The 25,936-nt window shown below is 46.7% G+C and overlaps 2 protein-coding genes across 9 annotated transcripts in view; one reads left to right on the top strand and one right to left on the bottom strand.

Moving 5' to 3' along the window:
- LOC146208938 (tubulin beta-1 chain-like) overlaps positions 1 to 10,857 on the bottom strand; it is a 63,899-nt gene extending 53,042 nt beyond the window's left edge. For all 3 annotated transcript variants that reach the window (XM_084596597.1, XM_084596600.1, XM_084596588.1), the window contains exon 1: positions 10,695 to 10,857. The gene's annotated coding sequence lies outside the window, so the exon portion shown is untranslated. The remainder of the gene's footprint in view (positions 1 to 10,694) is intronic.
- Positions 10,858 to 11,449: 592 nt separating this feature from the next.
- The window catches only part of LOC146208937 (uncharacterized), a 42,423-nt gene continuing 27,936 nt past the window's right edge, over positions 11,450 to 25,936 (top strand). For 2 of the 6 annotated variants that reach the window (XR_014705688.1, XR_014705687.1), the window contains exons 1-2: positions 22,290 to 22,508; positions 22,602 to 22,899. Coding sequence is in view for 3 of the 6 variants with exons in the window: in XM_084596566.1 (XP_084452692.1) it covers positions 22,462 to 22,508; positions 22,602 to 22,899 (345 nt within the window). In the remaining 3 variants the exon portion in view is untranslated. Of the gene's footprint in view, positions 11,914 to 21,956; positions 22,509 to 22,601; positions 22,900 to 25,936 lie in introns of those variants that run through there. The other 4 variants (XM_084596566.1, XM_084596559.1, XR_014705686.1 and 1 more) reach the window with 4 other exon arrangements.

The raw sequence follows: 25,936 nt of genomic DNA, 5'->3' as shown, positions 1-25,936 counted from the left end.
TGAGCCATCGTCTACTTCTTGCTCCATAATGTATTCTCTAAGAACGAATAAGCCCATAATGGAGTAAAAATATGGTGGAATGTCCTCTACCGCACTCCCTTTTAGGGGCACGGCACCACTAAATGTACAGAATTCTGTACTTTTTAAATTTATTTGAAACACCCTCAGAGTACAGACATTGCAGAGGAGAGGTGCGGATGCAAAATAGTTAAAATGAAAAGACACTACTAATAACAGCTCAACTCAAAGTTACGTGCAGTTAGAAGCAGGAGACATTTAAAGGCTGCGGCAGGCATTTTAAGACAATTGGAATGCATAAAAACCTCGGTTAAATTCTTGGGAATTCAATAGTTTCGCATGATTTGAAGTGAAAATTAGCTGCCGTTGCCGACAAGACATTCTGTATTTCCTGTATTTCTGTATTCCCTGGCGCTTGGAAAAGCCGAACAGCCATTTCCTCAGCACTTCGTTGACCAGAAGAGACAGAAAATGTATTTCTAAATCTATCTGACGCCTGATGACCAGCTCAAGCTGATCGGCAGAGTGCGGAAGACGGCAAAGGCCACTGGTGCCCTATACTGAGGGCCTCAAACACGCCAAGAGAATTCATTTTGCCACAGTAAAGTTTATCACGCACTTCTGTGTTCTCATGTGCTCGCGATGTGCGCTCTAGTGTGCTTTGCTATGCCAGCGCACGCGAAAGAACTGGTAGAAATTTCCGGAGCCCTCCACTGCGGCGTCTCTCATAGCCAGAGTCGTTTTGGGGCGTTGCCCTTAAACATCCCTACAAATTGTATCAAATATAGTATTGAAGGTACATGTATCATCGATACTGGCCGTGTCTCTGTATTTCAATTAGGATCTTGGTCTGGGCTGGTTGGTTCATAACTATCACGAAATAAACACAGCGCGAAGAAAAAGGACACATGAAGACACATACAGCGCTAGTCCCGTCATGTATGTGTCTTCTTCCTGTGTCCTGTTTCTTCGCGCTGTGTTTATTTCGTGATAGTTATGAACCAACTAGCCCAGACCAAGGTCCTAATTGAAATATAGAGACACGGCCAGTATCGATGATACATGTACCTTCAATACTATATTCGATACAATTTGTAGGCATGTTTAAGGGCAACGCCCCAAAACGACTCTGGCTATGAGTTTATGTTGAATGGAAAGTAGTCGACCAGAGTGACATACTAAAGTGCACAGTGGTTGCGCAGCGTGCCTAGAATCACATAAACTTGATTTGTAAGCAGTTATTCAATGTGCAATGCGCATATTGTGAGCGTGGTTTCATTGTGCAGGCAAGGTGTCTGACAACGCTCGGTGACTATCGACGGTAACAAAGACGACGAGCGTATATCAAAAAGGCGCGTGCTACGAAGAAAACGGCAAAGAAGAAGACATGCGGTATGACTGCGCGCGCTGGAGACAAAGCCGGGCGACGTGGCCAGGAGCGCCACATGAATAGCAGATTGGGCAGTTGTCGGAGGTCCGCCATGGATTGTTGAATGTTTCGTCAGGAAGCTGAGCGCAGGCTTCGAGGCGTTGTTCAGCGCGGAGTTTGCGCACGGTGGGGAGCCCGAACACCTCGTAAAAGCTCGTTTTGAAGGCTGACCAGGTGGGTAGGTCGGGTTCGTGGTTGCGGAACCGTAGATTGGCTATATCAGTGAGGTAAAAGAGGACGTTGGCCAACTCTGCACCCCAATTCTTGGCCGATCCCCCTATGTGGGTATGTGCCATCACATTAGAGGAGAACAACAACAACAAGAAGACGCAAGAGTGATGCGCTAGTTAAACGTTCGACCAGAACACCGACCCCAGACCAAACGTGCTCTTACATTTGGTGGAGGCTGCTCTTCGTTCCCTCCTCTCAAGCTGGAGCTTCGCAGCCGCACACTCGCTCGGCCATCCGCTATGCCTGAAGCAACAAGCCAGACCGCCACTCCATGCTCGACTGCTCCCACCGCTCCCCCCACCATCCTGTGTTCTGGTGGGCTTCGCCAGCGTGACCCCAGCTTTTTCAGTGGCGCAGATGACCAGGATGTGGATGATTGGCTATCTTCCCACGAACGAGTAAGCGCCTACAACAAGTGGGACGATTCCACCAAGTTGGCCAACGTCCTCTTTTACCTCACTGATATAGCCAATCTACGGTTCCGCAACCACGAACCCGACCTACCCACCTGGTCAGCCTTCAAAACGAGCTTTTACGAGGTGTTCGGGCTCCCCACCGTGCGCAAACTCCGCGCTGAACAACGCCTCGAAGCCTGCGCTCAGCTTCCTGACGAAACATTCAACAATCCATGGCGGACCTCCGACAACTGCCCAATCTGCTATTCATGTGGCGCTCCTGGCCACGTCGCCCGGCTTTGTCTCCAGCGCGCGCAGTCATACCGCAATGGGCCCCACCTGTACAGTTCCAACTACAGTTCAAACTATGAACCTCCCCCCACCCCCTGTCGCTGCTGGCACCTCTACGGACTCATTTTATCCTGACCGCTCCTCTCGTCGATTGCCGTCTCTCCGCCGTCGTTCTCTCTCACCGCTGCGCCGTCGCTCTCCTGCTGGCCCGGAGGAAAACTAACAGCCGCAGTTCCGGAGGCAAGAACTGCGTTTTCTTCTACTTGTGCAAGTCCTCTGTCTTCCCCTGCCAACGTTATCGAGGTGTTTGTGTTGATGGCGTCGCCGTTCTCGCGCTTGTGGACACTGGCGCCGCTGTGTCTGTTATAAGTGCCAACCTTTGCCGCCGACTTCGTAAAGTTACGACGCCTGTTACTAAATTTTTTCTCCGAACTTCCAGCTCGCATCGCATTCAACCTCTTGCGGCGTGCACAGCTCGAATTCAGGGTGTTTTTTACGTCTCCGAATTTCTTGTGCTGTCTCACTGCTCTCACGCACTGATTCTGGGTTGTGACTTTCTCACCAGTCATCATGCGATTATTGATTGCGCCCGAGCCAGCATCGAATCGTCTCCGCTTTCACCTGCCGCCTCGTCCGACACACCGCTCCGCGTCGATAAGATAACCATGGCCGAAGATATTGACATCCCCGCCTGCTCTACCGTCCTCGTGCCATTTTCTTGCGCCTGCTTTTCCGATTCGACTGTTCTTTTCACTCCGATTCATGCCGGTAATCGTCGTCATTGCTTAGTCCTGCCTTTCGCCCTTCTGACCTTCTGTGGTGGCTACAGCGCCATGTACGTCTCTAACCCGTTCCCTTGTCCGTCAACGCTTCTTCGTGGAGAACATCTTGGTCATGCCGAGTCCTTTGATGACGCTATGACATATCCCGTCTCAGAAGACCCAGCCCCACTTCAGCTCAACACTATTGACTTGCCTGCTTCTGTACACAATGACAACTCCACTGCAGTTTTTTCTACCTGTCTTGAAGATAGCCTTTCATCAGATCAACGCGACCAGCTCGTCAGCTTACTTCGGCGCTTCCGTTCCTTATTCGATTTCAGACATCTTTGGGGTGTACATCCATTGTCACTCACTGCATCGACACCGGTACGCACGCCCCGATACGCCAGCGCCCTTATCGAGTATCGGCTGCAGAAAGTCAAGTTATCACCGAGCACGTTAATGACATGCTTCAGCGTGGCGTCATCCAGCCTTCGCGCAGCCCTTGGGCTTCTCCAGTTGTTCTCGTGAGGAACAAGGATGGCTCTATCCGGTTCTGCATTGATTACAGGCGACTGAACAAGATAACGAGAAAAGACGTGTACCCCCTTCCACGTATTGATGACGCTCTCGATTGCCTTCAAGGTGCCGAATTCTTTTCATCTCTGGACCTGCGCTCGGGCTACTGGCAGGTACCCATGGCAGCTGAAGATCGACCAAAAACCGCTTTTGTGACACCTGACGGTCTCTATGAATTTAACGTCATGCCGTTTGGATTGTGCAACGCGCCGGCCACCTTCGAACGCATGATGGACACAGTTCTCTGCGGACTCAAGTGGCATGACTGCCTTTGTTACCTGGACGATGTTGTCGTGTTCTCAAAAAATTTTGTGTCACACTTGGACCACCGACTCGAGCGTGTGCTAAAGTGTTTCACTGATGCCGGCCTGCAACTAAATCTGAAAAAGTGCTGCTTCGAGGCTCGCCAGATTCCTATATTGGGACACGTTGTTTCGAAAGACGGTGTTCGTCCAGATCCTGCGAAACTCCGTGCAGTAGCTGAGTTTCCACGCCCAACTTCCCTAAAGAAACTGCGTACTTTTATCGGGATGTGCTCGTATTTTCGTCGCTTCGTCCGCAATTTCGCTTCGACCATCTCGCCGCTGACTGAGCTCCTTGCCGGTGACGCCATTCTTTCGTCTTGGGCGTCCGACTGATGCCAGCGGTGTAGGTCTCGGCGCTGTCCTTGCACAAGCCCGGATACCCAGAGTACGTTGTTTATGCCAGCCGCACAAAGGCCGAAAAAAAATATTCTGTAACCGAAAAGGAGTGCTTGGCCATCATTTGGGTCATTGGAAAGTTCCTCCCATATCTCTACGGTCGTCCCTTTTCTGTTGTTACGGACCATCCCGCACTTTGCTGGTTGTCCACCCTTAAAGACCCATCCGGCCGTCTTGCTCGTTGGGCCCTCCGCTTACAAGAGTACGACATTCAGGTCACCTACCGGTCTGGCCGTAAGCATTCTGATGTTGACGCCCTGTCTAGGTCACCTCTTCAATGCGGCTCTGACTCGACAGCTATCACCATAGGTGACTCATCTTCACTAGAAATTGCCGACATGCCCAATGAACAAAGGCAAGACCCTTGGATCGCTTCTCTTCTCACACTTTTATCTACACCTTCTCTGCGCCCAGCTTCTCGAATGCTTCGCCGCCAAGCTCGTCATTTTGCCATCCGTGACGGCATGCTTTACCGCCGAAATTACCCTTCCGACGGACGCAAGTGGCTCCTTGTCATTCCTCGGCACCTCCGTTCGAAAATATGCGCCGCTTTTCACACCGATCCTCAGTGTGCCCACGCCGGAGTGTTGAACACTCGTCTTCGCCTCCGCTATTACTGGCAGGGTATGTACCGCTTCGTACGCCATTACGTCCGCGCATGCCAGGAATGCCAACGCCGCAAAAACCCTCCACATCACTCTACCGTTCCGATGCAGCCCTTGCCCTGCCCCAGCCGGCCATTCGACCGTATGGGTATTGATCTTTACGGGCCACTACCAGTCACTCCAGCTGGTAACTGTTGGGTCATAGTGGCTGTTGACCACCTTACCCGCTACGCAGAAACATCTTCTTTACCTTCTGCGTCCGCACCGGACGTTGCGTCTTTTGTCCTGCACCATCTCGTTCTGCGTCACGGTTCACCTAAAGAATTGCTCAGTGACCGTGGCCGTGTTTTTCTTTCCGAGACCATTGAAGCCCTTCTTCAGCAGTGCCGCATTGTCCATCGTTCTACCTCGGCCTACCATCCGCAAACAAATGGCATGACGGAACGTTTTAACCGCACCTTGAGTGACATGCTGGCCATGTATATCTCGTCCGACCACTCAAACTGGGACCGGATTCTCCCTTTTGTCACGTACGCTTATAATACTGCCATACAAAGCACGACCGGCTTCTCTCCCTTTTTCCTTCTATACAGCCGTGAACCCACCTCAACTATCGGCACTGTACAGTACTCCCTTATTGCCCTGACACTTCCGAATCGACCGCCGTCTCTCAAGCGGCAGCATATGCAGAAGACTTTCGCCAGTTGGCCCGGCCATTTACAACCCAGAACCAAGGTCACCAGCAGTTCATTCGTGCACCGTCCTGTCCAGCTCCTTCATACAGCAAAGACTCCTTCGTGTGGCTTTGGGTTCCTGCCACCCCCTCCGGCCTCTCTACCAAACTTACTTCCAGATATCATGGCCCATATCGGGTTATTTGCCAGACCTCTCCGGTGAACTAGTTATAGAACCACTTGCACCGACACCGGATATGCGTCACCGCGGGCGTGAAACAGTGCACATTGACCGCCTCAAGCCCTGTTATCGCCCGCCTGTTGTGTCTATGCCATGAGTCGGCAGGATGCCTCCTTTTTTTTCCCGGGGATAATTGTAGTGTCACACCAACGCTCGGTGACTGTCGACGGTGACAAAAACGACGAGCGTATATCAAAAAGGCGCGTGCTACGAAGAAGACTGCAGACAAAGAATAAGACGCAAGAGACTGACGCGCTAGTTAAAACGTTCGACCAGAACACCGACCCCAGACCGAACGTACTCTTACAATATATATATATATATATATATATATATTATATATATATATATATATAATATGAGAGAGATGGATGCATTCAGGTGAGTATTGTAATCTAGGTCCCATGACCATTTGTTGTATGTGTAGTGGGCCAATGTCTCGACACCATGCTCGACACAAAGGAATGAACATTGCTTTTGCACCATAGAGCAAACTTTTCTCGGAGAAAAAAAAAGTATATATCGCAAGAGCTGAAGAACGTTTTTTTTTTGTGCTATTTCGAAAAGTTGCAGGCTGATTCTGCAATAAAATATTGTCATCTATTGTGTTCACTGATAATTGTTATGCGACTTTCACTTTCACAAAAATTATTAGAAGCCCGTTTTGTATAGCAGCTGATTTAGTAAAAAAATCTCAAACTTTCCTTCAAAAGACGCGCAGCAAAAATGTTTGTTTTCAGTTTTACGCGTCTCCCATAGCCTGAGCCACTTAGGGACGTTGAACCCCACAAACCAAACAAACCAAACCATTTTCAATCTTACATACTGGCCTTAAGCTGCTAGCACTAAAACGTTTTTTTTTTGTTTATTATGCAAGTTACATTCTTAATTTCACACACCATTTGGAGCTCTAGACTTCTAGTTGTGTTCTCCACAACACATTAAAATTGCCCGAAATTTGAAAACATCAAGAAATGGGCAATTTTCATTCCAGTTTAAGTAAAAACATCATCTTCGATCTTTATTAAAATCCCGCTCAAGAATTCTCTGTAGCTCAGAAATATTACGGTCTAAAACGTGTTGCATTATATTGCATAAAATTATAAAAATAAATATAAAACTGAGGGCTTGTCCTGAAAGTTGCCAATATTTAGCCCTAGATTTTGGTACGACTCAGTAGAGTATTGCCACTGAAACTGACTATTTTATCTAGCCCTTGTTCTTTATTTCGGGAAAAACCTGAAGCGCTAGAGTTTTCCGTTTTCTCCATATTATTTTGCAATCGGCCAAATATATCAAAAACTGGGCAAATTTGATTCAAATTTGAGAAACTACCGCGCCGGCCTCCCCTCTCTACCCTTCGTCTTGTGTCAGCGCTGTTTTCAGCCACAAGATCATGCACCCCCAACTTCCCACCCTCTTAATCTACTGCGGCTGCAATTTTTGTCGAAATAAACTAAAAACAATCCTAAGTACATAAGAAAAATCGGCCACTAAAGGTATTGCATTATCTGTATTAAAATATAGAAATAAATATAAACCTGAACGCATTTTAATTTATAGAAGTGTTATGGCTTCCCCTTGAGGAGTAGGCGCCAAACTTTGGACTTGGTATTTGCTGAATCTAGGTACATTTTATAATTTGCAATATCCAAAACCATCACAATTCGTATGAAGTCGTTTTGTTTTTCTTTATTTTTCGTTTTCTTGCATTTTCATGGAAGAGCGCAAGTGACGTTTGAACTTCTATCCTGTTATTTGTTTTTCTGCGGTGTGCAGTGCTATTCAATCCAGTTCTTACTAATATTGTTTCATTTCTCGGTAACCCTGCCAACAAGCGTAAATATATTTTATAAGCATTGAGAAGGCTATGGATATTTCATGAGATAAAATATAGCTAAATCCAGTAAATCGAAGTTTTGACGCCTAACAATAAGCACTTCTGTTGATTAAAACCGTGCGTTCAGTTTTATATTTATTTTTACATAAGTTTTTCATAATGCGATACGTTTTAGTGACTGATAGCTATAAAGTGCTTAGGATTGTTTTTAGGTGATTTCGATAAAATTCGATGTTGGGATAGTTTCTTTTTTAATTTCAAATCAAAGTTGTCCATTTTTTGATACTTTGGAATTTTGTCAGATTTCAAAATAAATGAAGAAAGAACGGACAGCTCTAGAACTTCAACTCTCTAAACTGCAGCATAAACGATCAAGATGAATCCACTAATAGCCTGCATATACTCTTGTTGGCCACACTGTTCGTTTCTTCTGAGTAAGTGCACTTGCACTTTATGGGTGCTTTTGATGCCAGTAGTTATACGGTGTAAAAGCAGTTCTTTCCTGTAAAGTAAACACTTCGTGCATAAAACTGTCACGACAACATTCATCACAATGAGATGTTTTTGAAGCTTTATCGGGTGCACTGCGCACTATATGTTTCTAGCGAACATCATTGCACAGCATTGCATCATATCAGCCATTCAGAGACACATGCTTCTCAGTGCTATAAGTAGAAAATGTAACTGGCCGCTTTTCGATGGAGGCGAAAAGCAAGGTGCCCGTGTGCTGTGCGATGTCAGTGCACGTTAAAGAACCCCAGGTGGTCGAAATTTCTGGAGTCCTCCGCTACGGCGTCTCTCATAGTCTGCGTTACTTTGGGACGTTAAACCCCACAAACCAACCAACCAACCCACCACTTAGCATTTGCCGAGTAAACGTCCCAACACATATTATTCGTTGATACTTAACTATCGCCGAGTGCTTTATTCTTGTTTTGATTTGCCTTTGAATAGAAATATTCGTGACGCGACTGAATGATAACTGGGAGAACGTACGTAATTTTCACTTTTTTTTTTTCTATTGCGAAAAGCAGTTATAGATGACAAGACTAGCGCTACGCCAACTGCCATTGTACACAGCAGTTTTAGCAAAAACATACACACGCTATGCAATACACTTCATTACGATAGCGTTGCTATCATACTTATTTTGGTTTATTTCGCTTTAGGGGAGGATATCCGCCCTAGATACAGCCGCCCAAAGGCGCCGAGTGTCCAGCGGTGGTATGTGAGAAATACTTCTGATTGTTTATTTTAAATCTATATTCGTTCGTTTGCTATCGTCGGCAGCTAGAGTGAAAAAAAGCAAAGTTGTTTCTACTCTGCTATGTCCCGTGTGTCGCGCTATATCTATAGGAGAGCATCACACAAGCTCACCAAATAACTTGCTTCGTTGTTTGCACTATACATGTTTGAGAGCAGATATAAACGCCGTAAGGCCACGGTGCAAGCAAACAAAATATGGGCGGAAAAAGCAGGATGGATCATTCTGGGATGTCTTTCCTACTTAATAGATATGATACAGAAATGGGAGGCTGGTTATGATACGCATGTGAAGGAAGTTAACACCGATCGAAGCCGAAGAAAGCCCAGTTTTTGTTTCTACTCCTTTTTTTTTCTTCGTGGTGTTAACAGTGTATTGGATTGGTAAAACGTTTATTCGGGGCCTGCAGTGGAACGCGCGCTCGCGTGCGCGTGCTCCGGACGGGGCCTACGTCGTCCTCTGGGCACAGGCCGCGCGGCCTGGGTCCCCGCTCGCCGTGGCCGGCTCGCTGGTTCCCTGCCGGGCCAGCGCCTTGATGACCTGCTGGACGGCCCAGAGTTGTTCGTCTTGATTGTTGCTCCCTGCGGCTGCTTCCAATCGCGACGGGATCCTCCCAGACTTAGCTTCTTCCTGGTACTTGGTACAATTCCACAGCATGTGTGCGAAGCCGGCCGTCTCCGTTCGGCAGACTCTGCATTTGTCTGTCGGGTGCGTCTCGGGATACATTCTATGCATCAGCGACGGACTGGGGAGTGAGCCCGTCTGTAGCTGTCTGAATAAAACGGCTTGCTCTCGACTGAGCCCCGAGCAAGGGGGTGGAAGAGTTCTGCGAGCTAGGCGGAACACCTTGGTTATTTCGTTGTAGTCGGTCATTCGGTCTTTGGTGCTGAACCACAGTGTAAATATTATTTTCTAAAGACAATTTTTGAAAAAGTATAATTGAAACGACGACCGCTGTTATTAATGATATCCAAAGCAGACACCCTCGAATTTAGCATACGGTTCTCTACTTAATGAGCTCCGCGAAGGCTGTTTGAAATCTGTACATTTAAGTGTATTTATGTCGCTTGCAAGTTACCCTCACGCTGCCGTCCCTGGTAACGAGGCGGCTCACGAGCTAGCCCGAGCTCTCTACTTCCGGGTAGCCGTCGAGCCCCCCGAACACTGGGCATACGACGAGCGTCTGCAAAATTATGGGGAAATCATCGACCATTATAAATTGGGACGTAGACTGGTACCCCCGCCAGATGTTAGGCTAAATAATAGAGAAGCTGTCGCGTGGAGGCGGCTACAAACTAATACGTTCATGAACCCGGTCTGGGCGTTTCACGCGCTACCAGACTTTAGGGACAATGATCTCTGCAAACACTGTGGGGCGAGAGGGACCCTCGACCACATAATTTGGGAGTGCCCACAATCTCCAGGGATAGGGCAAAATATTACAAGTAGAGAAGCCTGGGATACCCTGCTGCGAAGCGCGGACCTTGCGATCCAGCACCGCACCGTCCATCTGGCGGAAGAGGCCGCAAGAAGCCAAGGGCTACCTGCCAGCCTCTAATCCGCGGGCGCACGACTCCCCGTTTCCGATGGAAATAAAAGTTGTACAACCAACCAACCAACCAACGCCAGTGCGTCAGTAAAGGCGTTCTGTATTATACAACTTACCTATGAAATGGGATCTAACAGCGAAGGTGGCAGGTCTGTGAGAACCCAGATATGCTACCTAAAGTATAGAGACTGCCAAAGCACGAGCCCTCGTTAATTTAAATAATTAGGAAGATAAGAGCCCGGAGGTGACACACTGGTATAGCACAAATATGAAGGGCGCCAATTGTCAAACTGTGCAAGAAAACGAAGCTGCCGAACCAAGGAAAGCATTGAATAATTACTGTTCTATTATTTTATTTCATTTTCAGTTCCAGATGTTTATCATTAGAAAGTTAATAGTGTAAGCGTTTCATTTCTGAAGATAATTCACTTTCTTTTGGTTCAGACATAAACCTATTACACTGCTAATTGCCTATATATCGATTTAGTCGAACTGCTAACTGAAAAAAAAAGAAAAAAAAACATTTCCTTGTGCTTTGCATGTTTTCAGTGCCTGCTGGCTTTTTTTTTTACATATTCTTCCGAGCGAAAATTCAATATGAACTGTACATACGGAACTCTGCTAATACGAAGCTTGAAATTTAAAAAGATATTTAAACTTTACACATTTGTCATCTGCTTCTGCTTAATTTCAGTATCATTTCTGTATAGCTCATTTCCATATTCCATGTATGATACGCATACTTATACGGCACATACACGGTACAAATTGAGCTAAGCATGACGGATGCCTCACACGACTACTAGGCATAATTAATCACGGGCAACGCGTTAGCGTACACATATACAGCGCCAACATGCGTTCTCCTGAATACATTACAAGTGCGCCTTACCCTCAGGGGCGATAGATAGATAGATGGATTTATTGAAAGAAAAAGGCACAGAGGTTGGCCGGAATAATTCAGATCTGGCCTGCTACTCTGCACTGGGGAAGGGGAAGGAGCGAAGAAAGAAGATCATGATGGGTGACGATGTGGGAGAAGGCATGTGAAATACATATCTACAGGCACAGTGGCTTCCTTTACAAGCGCAAATCAAGTCCGCTGGTGCACAAAAAACGGCAAAGAGCACGCACTGCCTGGACACCCTTCCCCCTGACCTGCCAAGCGCCCCAGCAGCAGTTCCTCCGACAGAGGCCTCTTGTCCAAACGCTTCAAGGAAGCGGCTAGCACACTTCTTTCGCACGCATACGCTGGGCACCCCAATAATATATGGTCCACAGTCACTGGGATGCCACAAGTTGAACATTCCGGCGAGTCCACCTGTCCAATTAAATGTAAGTACTTGCGCGTGAAAGCCACGTTTAAACGAAGTCTATGTAGCAATCATGCTTGATGACGCGGAATATCACGCGGATCATAAAATTTCGATGTTCGATCGAGCATTCTTAGACGAATGTGTTGGGAGTCTGGCTGGGCCCAGTAAGCTGCTGTAGCATTCTTCATACAACACGTAAGAAGGCACGTCGTATCCGCTCTTGAAAAAGGCACAGCTGTCTGGAGGCCATCGATGAATGCGCTTTTCGCTTCAACATCAGCCTGTTCATTCTCATGGAGCCCGCAGTGGGCATGGATCCATTGAAACAGTATCCTGTGGCTTTGCAGCTGGGCAGACGTGAGGAGCATGTAGAGCCAGGGACTGGTAGGCAGTGGGGCGTAAAACGTTTTCCAAAATTTGCAATGCAGTCTTTGAGTCCGTGAATATACACCATTTTTGAGGTGGTTCCCCACATATCTAGCGAATAGATTCCCGAATGGCTACAAGTTCAGCAGCGGTTGATGTAGAATTACCTCCCAAAACGAAATGTAGAGTCGTTTTCTGAGCTGGTGTGACCACAGTTGCAGAGAATGTCTGTGCTGACACAGATCCATCGGTGTATACGTGAATATAATTAGGATATTTGACCAGATGTGCGCCAGAGTGAGTTGAGTCCACTAATCGGTACCATTCATTTCTTTAGTATTGCGGGAACACGAAGGTGCACCAAAGGTATATCCATCGTTCATGGTGGTTGAGCGGGACGATATGGGAGGGCATAAACTGTCGGTACTTGCGACTGATGGCAGCGGAGTGCACTTGTAAAACTGCTGTTCGGCCGCTCATCCAGAATCTTGCTGTGGGTGAAAACGGTGTCTTGTAAGTGCTCGTAAATATAAACGAAGTGGTTCGTGTGACAAGTATATGGATATTGGATGAGCATGTGCCTCTTCAATTGTGCCTTTGTTAGAGGTGCATCTGGGCAGTCCAAGGCATATTTTCAGTGCCTGCGCTTGCACGCTCTCTAAAGTCCGCAAGCAGGAAATGCTCATACTAGAGAGTACTGGGAGACTGTACCGGATGTAGCCAACAAACAGTCTCTTAAAGCCATATTAAGGAGTGCTCAGTTGGACCCCATTTCATACCAGCTATGAAACGAAGTACATGGCAAATATTAATTAGCCTTCTCTTCACCATAGTAATATGTTTCGACCAAGATAGTCGGTGGTCAATAGTTACTCCCAAGAATCTGTGCCTGGCGACGTACTGTATTACGACTCCATGAAGAGTAATCGGGTAGCGGCTGACACATCTTCCCGTAAATGATTGCAATCCCGTACGTAGTTGTGGGCGCGTCGAACCAGATGCAGATGTCGTCAGCATATGCACTTATGTGGATGTTAGTTGGCAGTTCACGCACCAAGCTAATTAGCGCAACGTTAAATAAAGTTGGGCTGAGGACTCCTCCCTGTGTAACTCCACGACCGACCTGAAAGCGGGTAGTATCTCCTTCAGGCGTAGTCATGTAAACAGAGCGGCATGATGTAAAAACAGCGCTACAGACGTGGACGGAGGTGAAGAACAACAGGACGGGCGCTGAGCATGCGTTTGTTCTTCACCTCCGTCCACGTCTGTAGCGCTGTTTTTACATCATGTCACCATACCAACTCGCCCAGATGTCTCTTCTAAAACAGAGCGGCCACCGAGATAGCTCACAATCCACAAGTACAGCTGGCCACCAACTCCTACGTCGTCAAGTCGATCAAGAATATCATCATGGACGACGTTGTCGTAAGCTCCCTTTATATCTAAAAAGACAGCAGCTACTAGTCGACGATGACGCCTTTCGTGTTCTACGGTCGCCACAAGGTCGATGACGCTGTCAGTAGAAGAGCGTCCGCGACGAAATCCAGTGATCATATTCGGATAAAGATCATTACTCTCTAGAAACTACTCAAGTCTTGCCAGCACCATTCGCTCCATAACTTTTCCAACACAGCTTGCTAGGGCAACTGGCCGGTATGAGGTAAGTTTGAGAGGGGGCTTTCCAGGCTTCAAAAGAGCAACCAAGCGGCTAATCTTCCAGTGTTCAGGAACAATAATAGAAGCCCATATATCATTGAAATAATTCAGTAGTGCAGTTCTACCATCCTTGCTTAGGTTTGATAAGATTGAATATGTAATCCCGTCAGGACCAGGTGCAGATTAATGCCGACAAGCAAGAGTGGCATCTAATTCAGCTATTGTAAAGGGCACGTCGTATTGATCATTCGGCGAAGGTGGCGCAAACACCTCTAAAATTGATAACTTTGCCTGGTTTGTGCCACAACCATTATACAAAAATCTTCAGCTACGTCAACTTCATTGCGGCGTTGATAAAGGGCCAGGACACGAAAAGGGTGACTTTCTTGCGGTGGTGTGCCCAAGCTTCTCGCAACATGCCAGATACGTGGCAAGGGCTTACGGGGATCCAGTGATGAGCAGAACTGTCTCCAATGTTGTTGTCTGAACCTCTCCAGGTGGCGCAAAACTTTTCGTTTAGCTCGGCGAGAAAGAACGAGATCTTGCGCAGATTTCGTTCTTCTGTACTTCCTTTCAGCCGCCGACGGATCACGCGAAGTCTTTGAATTCCACGTCGATGCTGGGCACTGATGCCGGCACAAAAACATAGCGAGTGTTCTCACTGAGACAAGAAGTAATGAAGCCCTCTATTTGATATGGTGACTGGAGGTCCACGCAGGATGTCTCCACCGATGCCCTAAAGGCGGGCCAGTCTGTGTATTGCACACGAGGCGAAGTGGCAGGTGCGAACCACTTGATGCATATGCACGTTGGTGTGGGATCATTCCCATGTGTTTCCACATCACCAAGAAACAGTGGGATGGAGGCTTCTGGAAACAAACGCCACATCCAAGCAGCTGCTGTAGGTTGTTCCACGTAGAAACGTCGGTGAGCCGCCGCTTATATTGACGAGGTCTTGTGTATGCATGAAGTCTGTCAGGTCTCTTCCTCGATTGCTCATTATGGCACTACCCCACTGAAGGTGGTGAGCATTAAAGTCCCCCACAATAATACGAGAAGCTGCACAACACTGGATTGTTGAAAATAGATATGACTTGTCCAAACGATCCCTCGGTGGAATATAAGTGCCAATTACAGAACATACTCGTCCTTTCAAGGTTAATGTCAAACAAATATAGTGATTCGTGTTGTGGGGCTGTAGAGCATGGCGGACGTATGCAATGTCTTGGCGTATACACACCAGTACTTTGCTTGTTTCGTCTGCTTCTCGAGACCATAGCAGAACATATCCAGAAAAGCGGAAAGCAGCCGGCATGTTGGGCTCACAGATCACAATCACAGGATAGCGGTACTTCTGTACCCGCTGTCGGAAGTCACTCAGCCGACCACGCAGGATTCGGGCATTACACTGCATCACTACACAGCAGCGCAAGTGCATCGTCACAGAGGTGGCGTTAGTTTGTTGCGCCATTGTGAATTATTGTAGTGCCGCCAAGAGCGGCTCAAATGCGTCCAAAACCTACACAGCAAACTTTGCTGTTTGCGTGTTGATGCTAGAGAGCAGCACCCGCATTGAACGAACAAGCTGTTTCAGCATTTCTTTCACCGGCTGAGTGTCGGGGTTGTCGGAATTTTCAGCATGCGTGGCAACCAAACTGGGATGAGGTCTTGCGATGGCCTTTGATGGTAGAGCAGGCCACTCAACATCAGAGGCGGCAGGTAACTTGGCCTGTGACATTGCCTGTGACATTACAGCCAGAGTGTTCTTAACGGGATTAGGCTCAATCTGTTGTTGGTTGGTTGGTTGTACAACTTTTATTTCCATCGGAAACGGGGAGTCGTGCGCCCGCGGATTAGAGGCTGGCAGGTAGCCCTTGGCTTCTTGCGGCCTCTTCCGCCAGATGGACGGTGCGGTGCTGGATCGCAGGGTCCGCGCTTCGCAGCAGGGTATCCCAGGCTTCTCTACTTGTAATATTTTGCCCTATCCCTGGAGATTGTGGGCACTCCCAAATTATGTGGTCGAGGGTCCCTCTCGCCCCACAGTGTTTGCAGAGATCATTGTCCCTAAAGTCTGGTAGCGCGTGAAACGCCCAGACCGGGTTCATGAACGTATTAGCTTGTAGCCGCCTCCACGCGACAGCTTCTCTATTATTTAGTCTAAAATCTGGCGGGGGTACCAGTCTACGTCCCAATTTATAGTGGTCGATGATTTCCCCATAATTTTGCAGACGCTCGTCGTATGCCCAGTGTTCGGGGGGCTCGACGGCTACCCGGAAGTAGAGAGCTCGGGCTAGCTCGTGAGCCGCCTCGTTACCAGGGACGGCAGCGTGAGCGGGTGTCCAAATTAACTGAATTTTCCTATTTATTGTTCTTTGGGTGAGGATTTTGGCCGCCTCCGGCGATATCCTCCCCTTCCCAAAATTTTGAATGGCAGTTTTGCTGTCGCTAATTATGAACTTGGCTTCTGTTCCTACGCAAGCTAGCGCTATCGCAACTTCCTCCGCAGTCTCTGTGTTGCGGCCTCTGATGGCTGCCGCGGATACCGGTGCCCCTCGGCCATCGACTACCGAAGCTACCGCCGCACCTGTTCTGCCACTTGCCGCATCAACATAGACTACTTCCTTTGTTCCCATGTTCTTGAACCGTCGCTCTAGAGCTTCAGCTCGTTTGGCCCTTCTTTCGACATTAAATTCTGGATGCATATTCCTAGGGAAGGGGGGGACTACCAAGGCATTCCTGATTTCACTATTAATTGTGACTTTTTTTTGAACTCCCCTGTCTGGGTTGAGGCCTACTTGTGGCACCTGAGCTGACATTAACTTAAAGGTGACTTGTCCAGACTAGGCTTGCCTTCTGATTCCTTGTTTCGGCTTCGGGAACAGTGCTTGCGGCGACGAATAGACGCAGCACTTGAGTCTCTGGCATGTGTCATGAGTGTGCGTACCGCCGCATCGACGACAGGATACCTTGTTTCGACAAACGGCACTCACATGTCTGATCTTGTTTCATTTGTGGCACTGAACAGGTCTTGGAACATACATCCGAACTGGATGTCTCACATAGCCCACTTTAACGTGGGGTGGGAGGGATTTAGTTTCAAAGACTAATTTAACGCACTTTGAGCGGCCGAAACGATGAACATGCACAATGCGCGCCGTATATTTGATCAGCGTGCAGAGGTCGCTTTCACTTATTTCGGGGTCAACGTCGGTGATTACACCTGCAGTAGTCTTTTTTTTTTCATGTGTAAGAAAGGAACGAACCGGCATACTGCCAAGCGCACAAATTCATTTCAGCTTGTCGCCTGTAGCCTGGAATTTGACATTCACGGTGAGGACATTCTTCCAAGGAATAATTCTGACCTCGACAACTTCACCGGGAACCAGCTGGTCGAAAACCTGAGTCAGGTGCTGTCTGGGTAAAACATTCAGATTTGCAGTCGCCGTTGTCGGTATACGAAGACCACGGAAAAGATCCCTTGCTTGCATTCTTTTTTGGTGACTCACTCGTTGTTGATGTTCGGGGCAGCTTCTTTCACAGGCGGCGCGACTGTACAGGCGTGTAGCTGCTGTCAGAATCGATCTCAATCACTGTGGAGTCATCCGCCTAGTCTGGAAGCTCCACGTCCGCGACGGTGAGGTGACCCGTCAAGTACGTCGCAGTCTGTTCGACGGTGGCGTGTGGGCGCAGGGGTCGTGCGCCCGCCATATATAGGCTACAATACTGAAACTGGTGTCTCTCAAGACATACATACACATATGAAAAAACAAGGGCGCCACGAAGCGGTCGTACTGGCGCAAGCGTATATCTGCACAGCCATCTGAAAAAAATTGTCCTTTTCCCCTGTAAGACTTTTTCGTCAACATATAAATAAATGAAGATATTAACATAATATTACAGCGTGCGCCTAAACGTATTTTTTTTTCAAAGGTCTTTATGACAAACGTAATACGGACAATTAGAAAAGTATTGCTCATTTAAATACTACGACCAAAAATAAATATATTTAGGCGGAAAATTTTCTGTTTTGGGGAATAATTCGCTGCACTTTGCTGAAATATATATATATAATTCCCTGTAGTAGTTTGTTATTATTATTTTTTAAATTTAGCGCTGACGTTCTCCACTAATCTAACTCGACATGCACTCGTTTCCTTACAGCTGCCTTCTGCGCTTATTTGAGCTTGCTTCGCCCTTCACACCTCGTTGCGCACTTCAAATAGCCAGCAAAAATTCTTGGAACCACAGGGAAATTTAGAATAGGGCGACTCAACCGGTTAAGGGTATAGGGCAATAGCGAAGCGACAACGCGCACGCACGGAATGCTGCGATGAAAGGCTGAGAGGTGGGCCAATTACTCAGAGAATACGCACTTGCACCTCGCTATTACCCTATTCCCCTAACCAATAGGATAGGATCCCCCAATAGGCCCATCCCAGAGGCCGATTTCGCGACGCCACTGCTGCCGCGGTGCATGCTGGTACAAGTAATCTGGCCGCTCAAGCCACCCGGATTGCCTGCGCGTCGCGTTTCCAAACGACTCATGTGTATGGAAGAGCACATCTGTAAAATCCATTCGTGTCATTCTTAGATTATTTAACAGGGGCAGTGTGTCCACGGGTTTAATAGAGGGAACTCATGCATGGTTAAGGGAAAAAGAATTAGTGCTGAAGGAAATGAAGAGAATAGGAATTGGGCTTTGACAGCATTGACAGAAGTATAGTGTATAAATGAAAAACAGAAGTTTAGGTGGTATAGATTCACCTAAAACCCCTTGATACTTTGAAAGTTACACCAACGATTTCACTTTGCCGCCGCCGCGCTACCTCCTCGCCTCCTCCTCGCCCCTTGCGCGCCCCTTCGCTGAAGGCCGGCTCTCCGCCCGATTTCCTGAGCGACGATTGGTCTCCCTGCCGTTGCCCTTGGAAACCAACGCGCGTCCGGCGTTTTCCTTGTGTTTTCTTTTTCCTTCGCGCCATTTTTCTCCTATTCTCGGCGAGCGAATATTGCGCGCTGTTCTTTTATTGCAGCGTGCAAGCTCTATGCCGTGCTGTTGCGCGTACAACTGCAGCAAGCGGCCTGAAGATGGTTATGCGGTATTCATGATACCTCAAGGCAAGCGTGATGGCTTGCGCAAGAGTCAATGGATTCACAAGATTAGTCGAAAGAAGTTTATTCCTAGAAAGAGCAGGGTTGTTTGCGACGTAATACGCCTTTCTCCCCGTAATAACAGTAATAACGCGTCACCTGACGCTGCGTTTTCTATTCCTGCTTGCTCCTCAGTATGTTTGCGGCGGCAACATGTTCATTGTATAAAAATAAGGCTGTCCTCCGCAGCATGATGAATATTCTGCGAGGCTCCAAGGCTCCATCATTTCACACGCTGTCGACTTCTGTAGTCAGAAATACGGCACTATAATCTGCTTTTTGCTGTCAGTGATAACTGGAAAAGTACAATCTCTCGTTTGCTTTTGTCGCGATTATGCTAGGATCCCTGGCCTCCTTCACTAAAAATCAAAATTGGGGCTTGTAGCTAGTCTTTCCAGCTTGTACTTGTAGTCTGCGTCGGTTACTCAGGAGCAATGAATGCTGGCCCTGAAAAACTCTGGCAAGTACACCCGAGGTATGGCGGGTAATCTGCACTAGTTAGGGCGTATGGCATTTTTTTTTTCCAATTCTTGAATGTGTCTTGCCATGCTTCGACGCACGCGTGGGTTACAAAGTATGCGTTCGTTTTATCAGGGATACGGCCAATGTGCAGGGGGTGTTCACATGTTCACACGCTTCACTTTCACCATGGCTACTAGGCGTTGGCAGGTTACCTTCGCTTTGAAAGCTGGAGCTCTAAAACCGCGATTCCGCGTATTCATTTACTGCAAGAAACGTTTTCCCATCGATGTCAAATCAGCCGGAATCATTGCATCAATTTTCTGTATTTACGAAACCTAAACAATCAATAATGATTACAGTTATGATGTAAAAATAGGGGACCATTTTGCGAGCAACAATTCTTAGCACTGTAACATATTACTCATTTCAATTGTATGCAAGATTTTTGTTTCACCTAGCCTGAGTGATTAACTCCTCGCTCTATGTTCTAGCTACATTTCACTGAAGACCGGTTAGAGCCGCCAATATTACACGAACTCGAAAAAAAACTGAGGTCCAACGCAGTTCCATCAGTTTTCCCTCACCTACCTGTCCTGAAGCAAAGGAAGCCTCCTCGACAGACATGAAACTCGCGCTGATAGTAGTCAGTTATTTCTGTGGCTTGCTCTTTTCCCTCCTTCATTTATGAGAAAATAAGAAAGTATAAGAAATAAAAGTCAATGTATATTGTCTCGTCAGATATTATGAGATAATAGAGATATGACTGACAATCCCAGTCGGAAACAAATACAGAACATTTTCTGATGTTACGACAGAATTTCTGTGCGGTTTTTGACGGGAAACCTGTTGCGACAACAGAACATTCTGTAGTAACATCAGAAATTTCTGTAGTTACAACAGAAAAGTGCTACAGAACTACAGACAACAGGAATATACAACAGAAAAACTACAGAACTACAGAAAAGTACTACAGAACTACAGAAAAATCTGATGGTTACGACAGAACTATAGGATATTTTGTTGTATTTTTGACACAGTTCTGTAGTTTTTTTCGACTGGGATGTAAGTAAATGAAAATTGAAGTATATCAATGGGTCATGGGACGGCATCAGATTAAATAGTGATGGTTATGAATAGTGATAGCTAATGATGGTGGCTGTTACGGATATTAATAGTAAATGATAGTAATAGGCCCGGATAGTGAGGCGATAGTGTTCGTTGAGAATAGTGACAGTTATGATAGGTCACTTGACGGCATTAGTAGATATAGTGATAGATAGGATAGCGATAGTTAATTAATTGGCAGTTATATGCTTTCTCATTTCCGCACGTTGAAGACTTATGTGCCCCCTGTTTTTTATTTGATTGTTGCGTTCAATGAAAATACGCTCTTTTACATAGCGCATGAGGCCACAGCATGCTTGCCCCAGAAGTTCAGTGTGTCGGCAATAGGGCCCACCACTTCTCCTAGTGTACCCTGCTGTCTTTTAACCACACGCGAAGTCAGTGAGTGGCCGCGTACTCATAAAATTATTTAATTCCTCCATCAGCATCATATCAAGACAGCCGTGGCAAACCTGTTCCTTGCCTCGAAGCGGCAAGGAATAGCTTAAGGTTTGGTTTTATACAAAATTAACTAATTAACGCAGATTATTACGGATCGCTAACTAGCACAGTGCCATTACACTTGGCCTAAGCTTTTCGGCGGTATACGGTTCGATGTTGCAGCTAAAATTTAAATTTTAATTGCAATTTACTAATTATCAATTAATTTGGCCCAGTAATTGATCAAAATACATGTACAATTAACCAATAATTCAATCTTCGTGTTGATCACGTGACATATACTATGCTTAGACAGATAGCTTGACAGTAGCGAAATAGACTAAGTCCTGCTTTGACCTTCTCTGGTCTTGAAGTTCAAAGCATCAGCCTGGATCGTTTTCCGAAGTTTTACCGCGGTGACAGATTTCACACTCTAAAAAAAAAACACAAAGTCAGAGGCAGTACTAGATTAGGTGCACAAAGTAAAACACCTTATCATGTGACTTAAAAAGTGTCTGCAGCACAGAACTCGCCTGAAAGCTTTGTTTATCAGTATTCCCCATTCAAACAGTTCTAAAAAGAAATCAATCAATTCATGAACGTTACTTTCGGCATTCTCAATGCTTTTCTCGCAATTTTTCAAAAAAATTTTTGCACTCCTGGAGCGCAGACCTGGCCCAAAAGCTCGTGCTTCACTCACTGCTGCGGCCGGCCGGCGGGCGCCAAGGAGAAAAAGCGTGTCGTGCGCAGCGCTCGCCGCCGCCGCGCGAGGAAAATTGAGGAGGAAAGCGCAACGCGGAGGAGAGCGTCGCTAATTTTAGCCGCTCTCTGCTGTCAGCGCCATCATTATGCGGAAAACCCAGCATGCATCGCTTCTCCCAACCTCCCTGTTTTCGTCGCCACATACACGTGCGCACAGGTTTTTCTCATTCTCTAAAGCCGTTCATGTCGTCAGCTGTTTTAATTTTCCAAGGCATCTGTTTACAGCAGACGACGCGCTGCAGGTGGTCGAACATTATTATTATTTTTTTTTTCTGCTGGGTCGGCTGCGGAAAGGACCATGTATTCAACCATTCAACATTCACCTTGTTGTCGACAGTAATAGACTTGAGAAATATACGCACCGGAAGCATAATTTCAAGCGCTCCCGTCGCGACAAGCAAAATAAAACACGTAAGTGACTGCATCCCGACTGTGGGCAGCGCCACCGCCGCATGTATTACGCACTTACGCATATCCGCATATTACGAGAACGGACGCGCGGAGACTGAAGACTAGCAAGTCTTTCCTGCGCTGCAAAAGATTGTGCCTTGCTAAGGCTTGCTCCCTTCACACGCTTCATAGTACTACCAAGATCGCAGAACACTATCTACTACACGAATTAAACAATATGGCCGAAAAAGCACGTTTCAAGAATAGAGCGCCCGCGACTCAACGGTGAGTATATAACACGGCGCTGTGACTGCTGTGTCCGTCGATCGAGCCAGCGCCTCTTTCATTCATTCAGCTCATCGCGTCTCGATCGTTCAGCACGCAGGTAAACTCGGATCGCTGCTCCGTCGTTGGATGCCCGCGTAGCGAATGGTCTCGAATCGCTACGCGACACAACTTGCCAAGCGATTATGCCCAGAGGCGTGCCTGGCTTCAACGCATCGGAATGGACAAGCTCGGAGTGAGAGAACAAATGGAGCGTGTGATAGTTTGCGGGAGACACTTCGCTCCAGATGACTACTTGTACAATCCAAGAGTAAGCCAGTTAATGAACTTCGGTGTTAGAAGACGGCTGAAGCGAGGCGTCCTACCGACGCTTTTCCTTCCAAACGGATCGGTAAGTTCTGTCCAGCTGTTTCAGACCTCGTATCAAACACCCCTCTGACTTCATGAAATGATCGAGTGATTTGGCGCCAAACGTGTTCGCCAAACCATTTTCACGCTGCACTTACCTCGGCAGATGCAACGGGCTAGAGTTGCGCGGTGATGGTTTCCTTCTGGGCCAATTATTTTGGCAGCTTCACCGGATTCGAGCATGCACCCGGATTTTTTTTTTCTTTTACGTAAGAACGAGCAATGGTTCAAAGCTGGGAAAGAGTGATTCGGCTGGTATGGTCAGGCTTGATGCTAAATTTAAGTTCGCAAATTTTAACTACGTATGCCAGCATGTTGAATTAAGCAAACTTCTGACTACCCTGTAGGGTACGTTGACAGACGGATTCACTGCCGGATATTGCTGGGCGCCTGTACTGAAATTGGAACAAAATGCTTTCTAACTACTACTTTATAAAACACTTCTGCAACCTAAATTTGAATATGCTGCTTCTGTCTGGGACCCTGGCCTTGAATTTTTATCATCCAAACTTGAATTGGTGCAAAACCGGACATCACGTTTTATACTTTCAAACTATCATTGTAATTGCAGTGTTACCGCCACATCATTATTGCTGCTGCTTTTCCAACGCAGAATTTCTCGTGTATGTTTGTTTCACAAGACCTGCTATAACAATCCACTCCTCAAAAAAAACCACTAACTAACTACCCCTACATATATTTCAGACGGCATCGATCATCCCGACAAAGTAGACATACCTTTATGTCAGACAAAACATGCGGTTTCTTCGATTCACCTGCACTACGTGTACATGTGGTACTGCACTTCGCCATTCGTTTCAGCGATGCAACATGGCGCCCTCTGCACCACGCCGTTAGTTTCAAAAAGTGCAGACGTCGTGCAGGTGGAGTTCACGAAAAATTTAGCAATACTGTGCGCTTCCTCAGCAGTCAGTGCCGAAATGGTATAGCTGTAGCCGCCGCATGAAAGCAGAAGACAGGTTGCGTGACGATGGCTTGCATATTGTGATAAACAGGGAAGCGACTCTAGTTATTCCACTCGTCAAAGAGAATGGTGCCTGTATTCGCCAAAGAAACGACGCATACTTCAAACCATGTCTAACAAGTAAGCACGTGCATTTGTTATGGTTCATGCTGGCTTCAATCGTGATCATAGTTGTTTGTGCTTCATGCCAGCTGCCGCATGGTGCACATGCTTCGAGGATGGTTCAAGTCAACATTTCATTGCGATGTGCTATTTGAAAATTGATCTTATTCGGCATGTTGGCACCAGCTGATGTTAGTGGCAATATAATTCACAGCTAGCCGACCACCTGAATGCGGTTGGATTTTGTATGTGCATATATGCATCACATATTCTTGAATGAATGAACCCTATCGCTTGTGTACATGCTGCTCAAATCAACGGCGCTAATCATCCTAAGCAAGAAGATTTTCAAGTAGCACCTCACATTAAGTATGTTTTGTGCAAATGCATATATATATATGCACCTTCTGCATCAGCCGGTGATCAAAGCACACATGGTCATGATCGAAGTATGTAATCGGCATGCATCACACCGCATGCGTGTGTCTACTTCTTGTGAGTAGGCGTAGCCATTTCCTTGGCTGACTCGATCGTGTTCTTGTTGGCAAGTGCAATAATTTAAGGGACACTAAAGACACCCAAATATGCTATCAAAATCTAATAAACGGCATTTGGTGACACTGTCGCCGCATATCCGGTAGCAAAAAGTCGAATTATTGCTGAGATATTGCGATAAGAAGTTGAGGTTTTTTGTTCCCGCTGGCCGTGGGGAGCGGAGAATACTTCGCAGGTGCGTGCCGAGTCATGATTTTCATTCGATACACACTTAGGGTAGGCGCATCTGCTGCTCCAAGCTTGTATTTCAGGTGCCGCAGGCCCAAACCAAACTATCCGAAAACGCAAAATGTGCCTGAGTCGACACATAACCGAAACTGAAGTGGATGTCTGTAGCGCCGTGTTAGCTTAGCTGAGAGACTAGCGGCATCTACCAACAAGTGGACGAAATGAGTATATTTTTATATTTGTCTTGCAACATTTACATTGTCTTTTCGTCTTTTCGCCGTCGTTTACGTGTGACAAAAGCATGTTATCATATTAGAGACAAAACCGACTACCGCATTCAAACGGTCAACGTAATTGGCATTTGTCAGCCATCGGGATCCCTTGCACACCACGTGATTTGTAGTTGCGAGCCTCGGCCGTTTCGGCTGTGGCAGCGATACCTGCATTCCTGCTTTTCCTCTTTACTACCTTATAACAGCTCTGTTTTCAGTAAGAGTGACTTTTTTGTAACCAGGAAATGGCATTCTGTCGATGCAAGCCCACTTCATTTTTCTCTTTAGTGTCCCTTTAATATCGGGTCTTTTCTTCGTTTATGTATTACAACGCGTAGGCCAAAAGCATCGCAGCTGGATAATGGAAAAACTTCGTTGTCATGTGTGGTTTGAAAATTCATCAAGTTAACCAGGGCGTTGGCTGACGCGAGTTTCACACAGCCGAATACAGCTTGTTGGTGACGCCAAGGCTAGCAGATGGCCCGACTTGCACTCTGCCATTTGTTTGGAAGTAGCTGGTGCCGATGCTGCAGCTGAACTGCTGGAACTGGCGCTGCACGCTTGCTGGCATCGCCGCAGAACTATGCGGCACTGGTGCAAAGAGTGCAGCTGAATCGAATGGACCTACCTCTCTTAGCTGGAACCACCTTTCCAGGAATGTGGTTGACATTGCTAACTTTAATCATTTGAAGGCTGTCGTATGTGATCTCTATTTCTAAATGCTTGCCAATTTTCTTTGCCTCTGTTTTCACTATTCATATTTTTCACTACGAAGTGTGTGCTTATGTTTTCTTGTCACCTGAAGTGTAATTTCTTTCTTTTTTTTTCTGTGTTGTGCTATGCAATGCATTTATTCTCATTCTCCTCTGTAATGCCTACTGGCCCTAAGTATATTTAAATAAGTAAATAAGGATTTCTTAGGTGCCACGTTCGTTAAT

This window comes from Amblyomma maculatum, chromosome 1 (assembly GCF_055883805.1).
Source record: "Amblyomma maculatum isolate TAMU_Amacu chromosome 1, ASM5588380v1, whole genome shotgun sequence".
Taxonomy (NCBI): Eukaryota; Metazoa; Arthropoda; class Arachnida; order Ixodida; family Ixodidae; genus Amblyomma; species Amblyomma maculatum.
The sequence above is the reverse complement of the archived record's forward strand: the minus strand, read 5'-3'. Positions and strand labels throughout refer to the sequence as shown.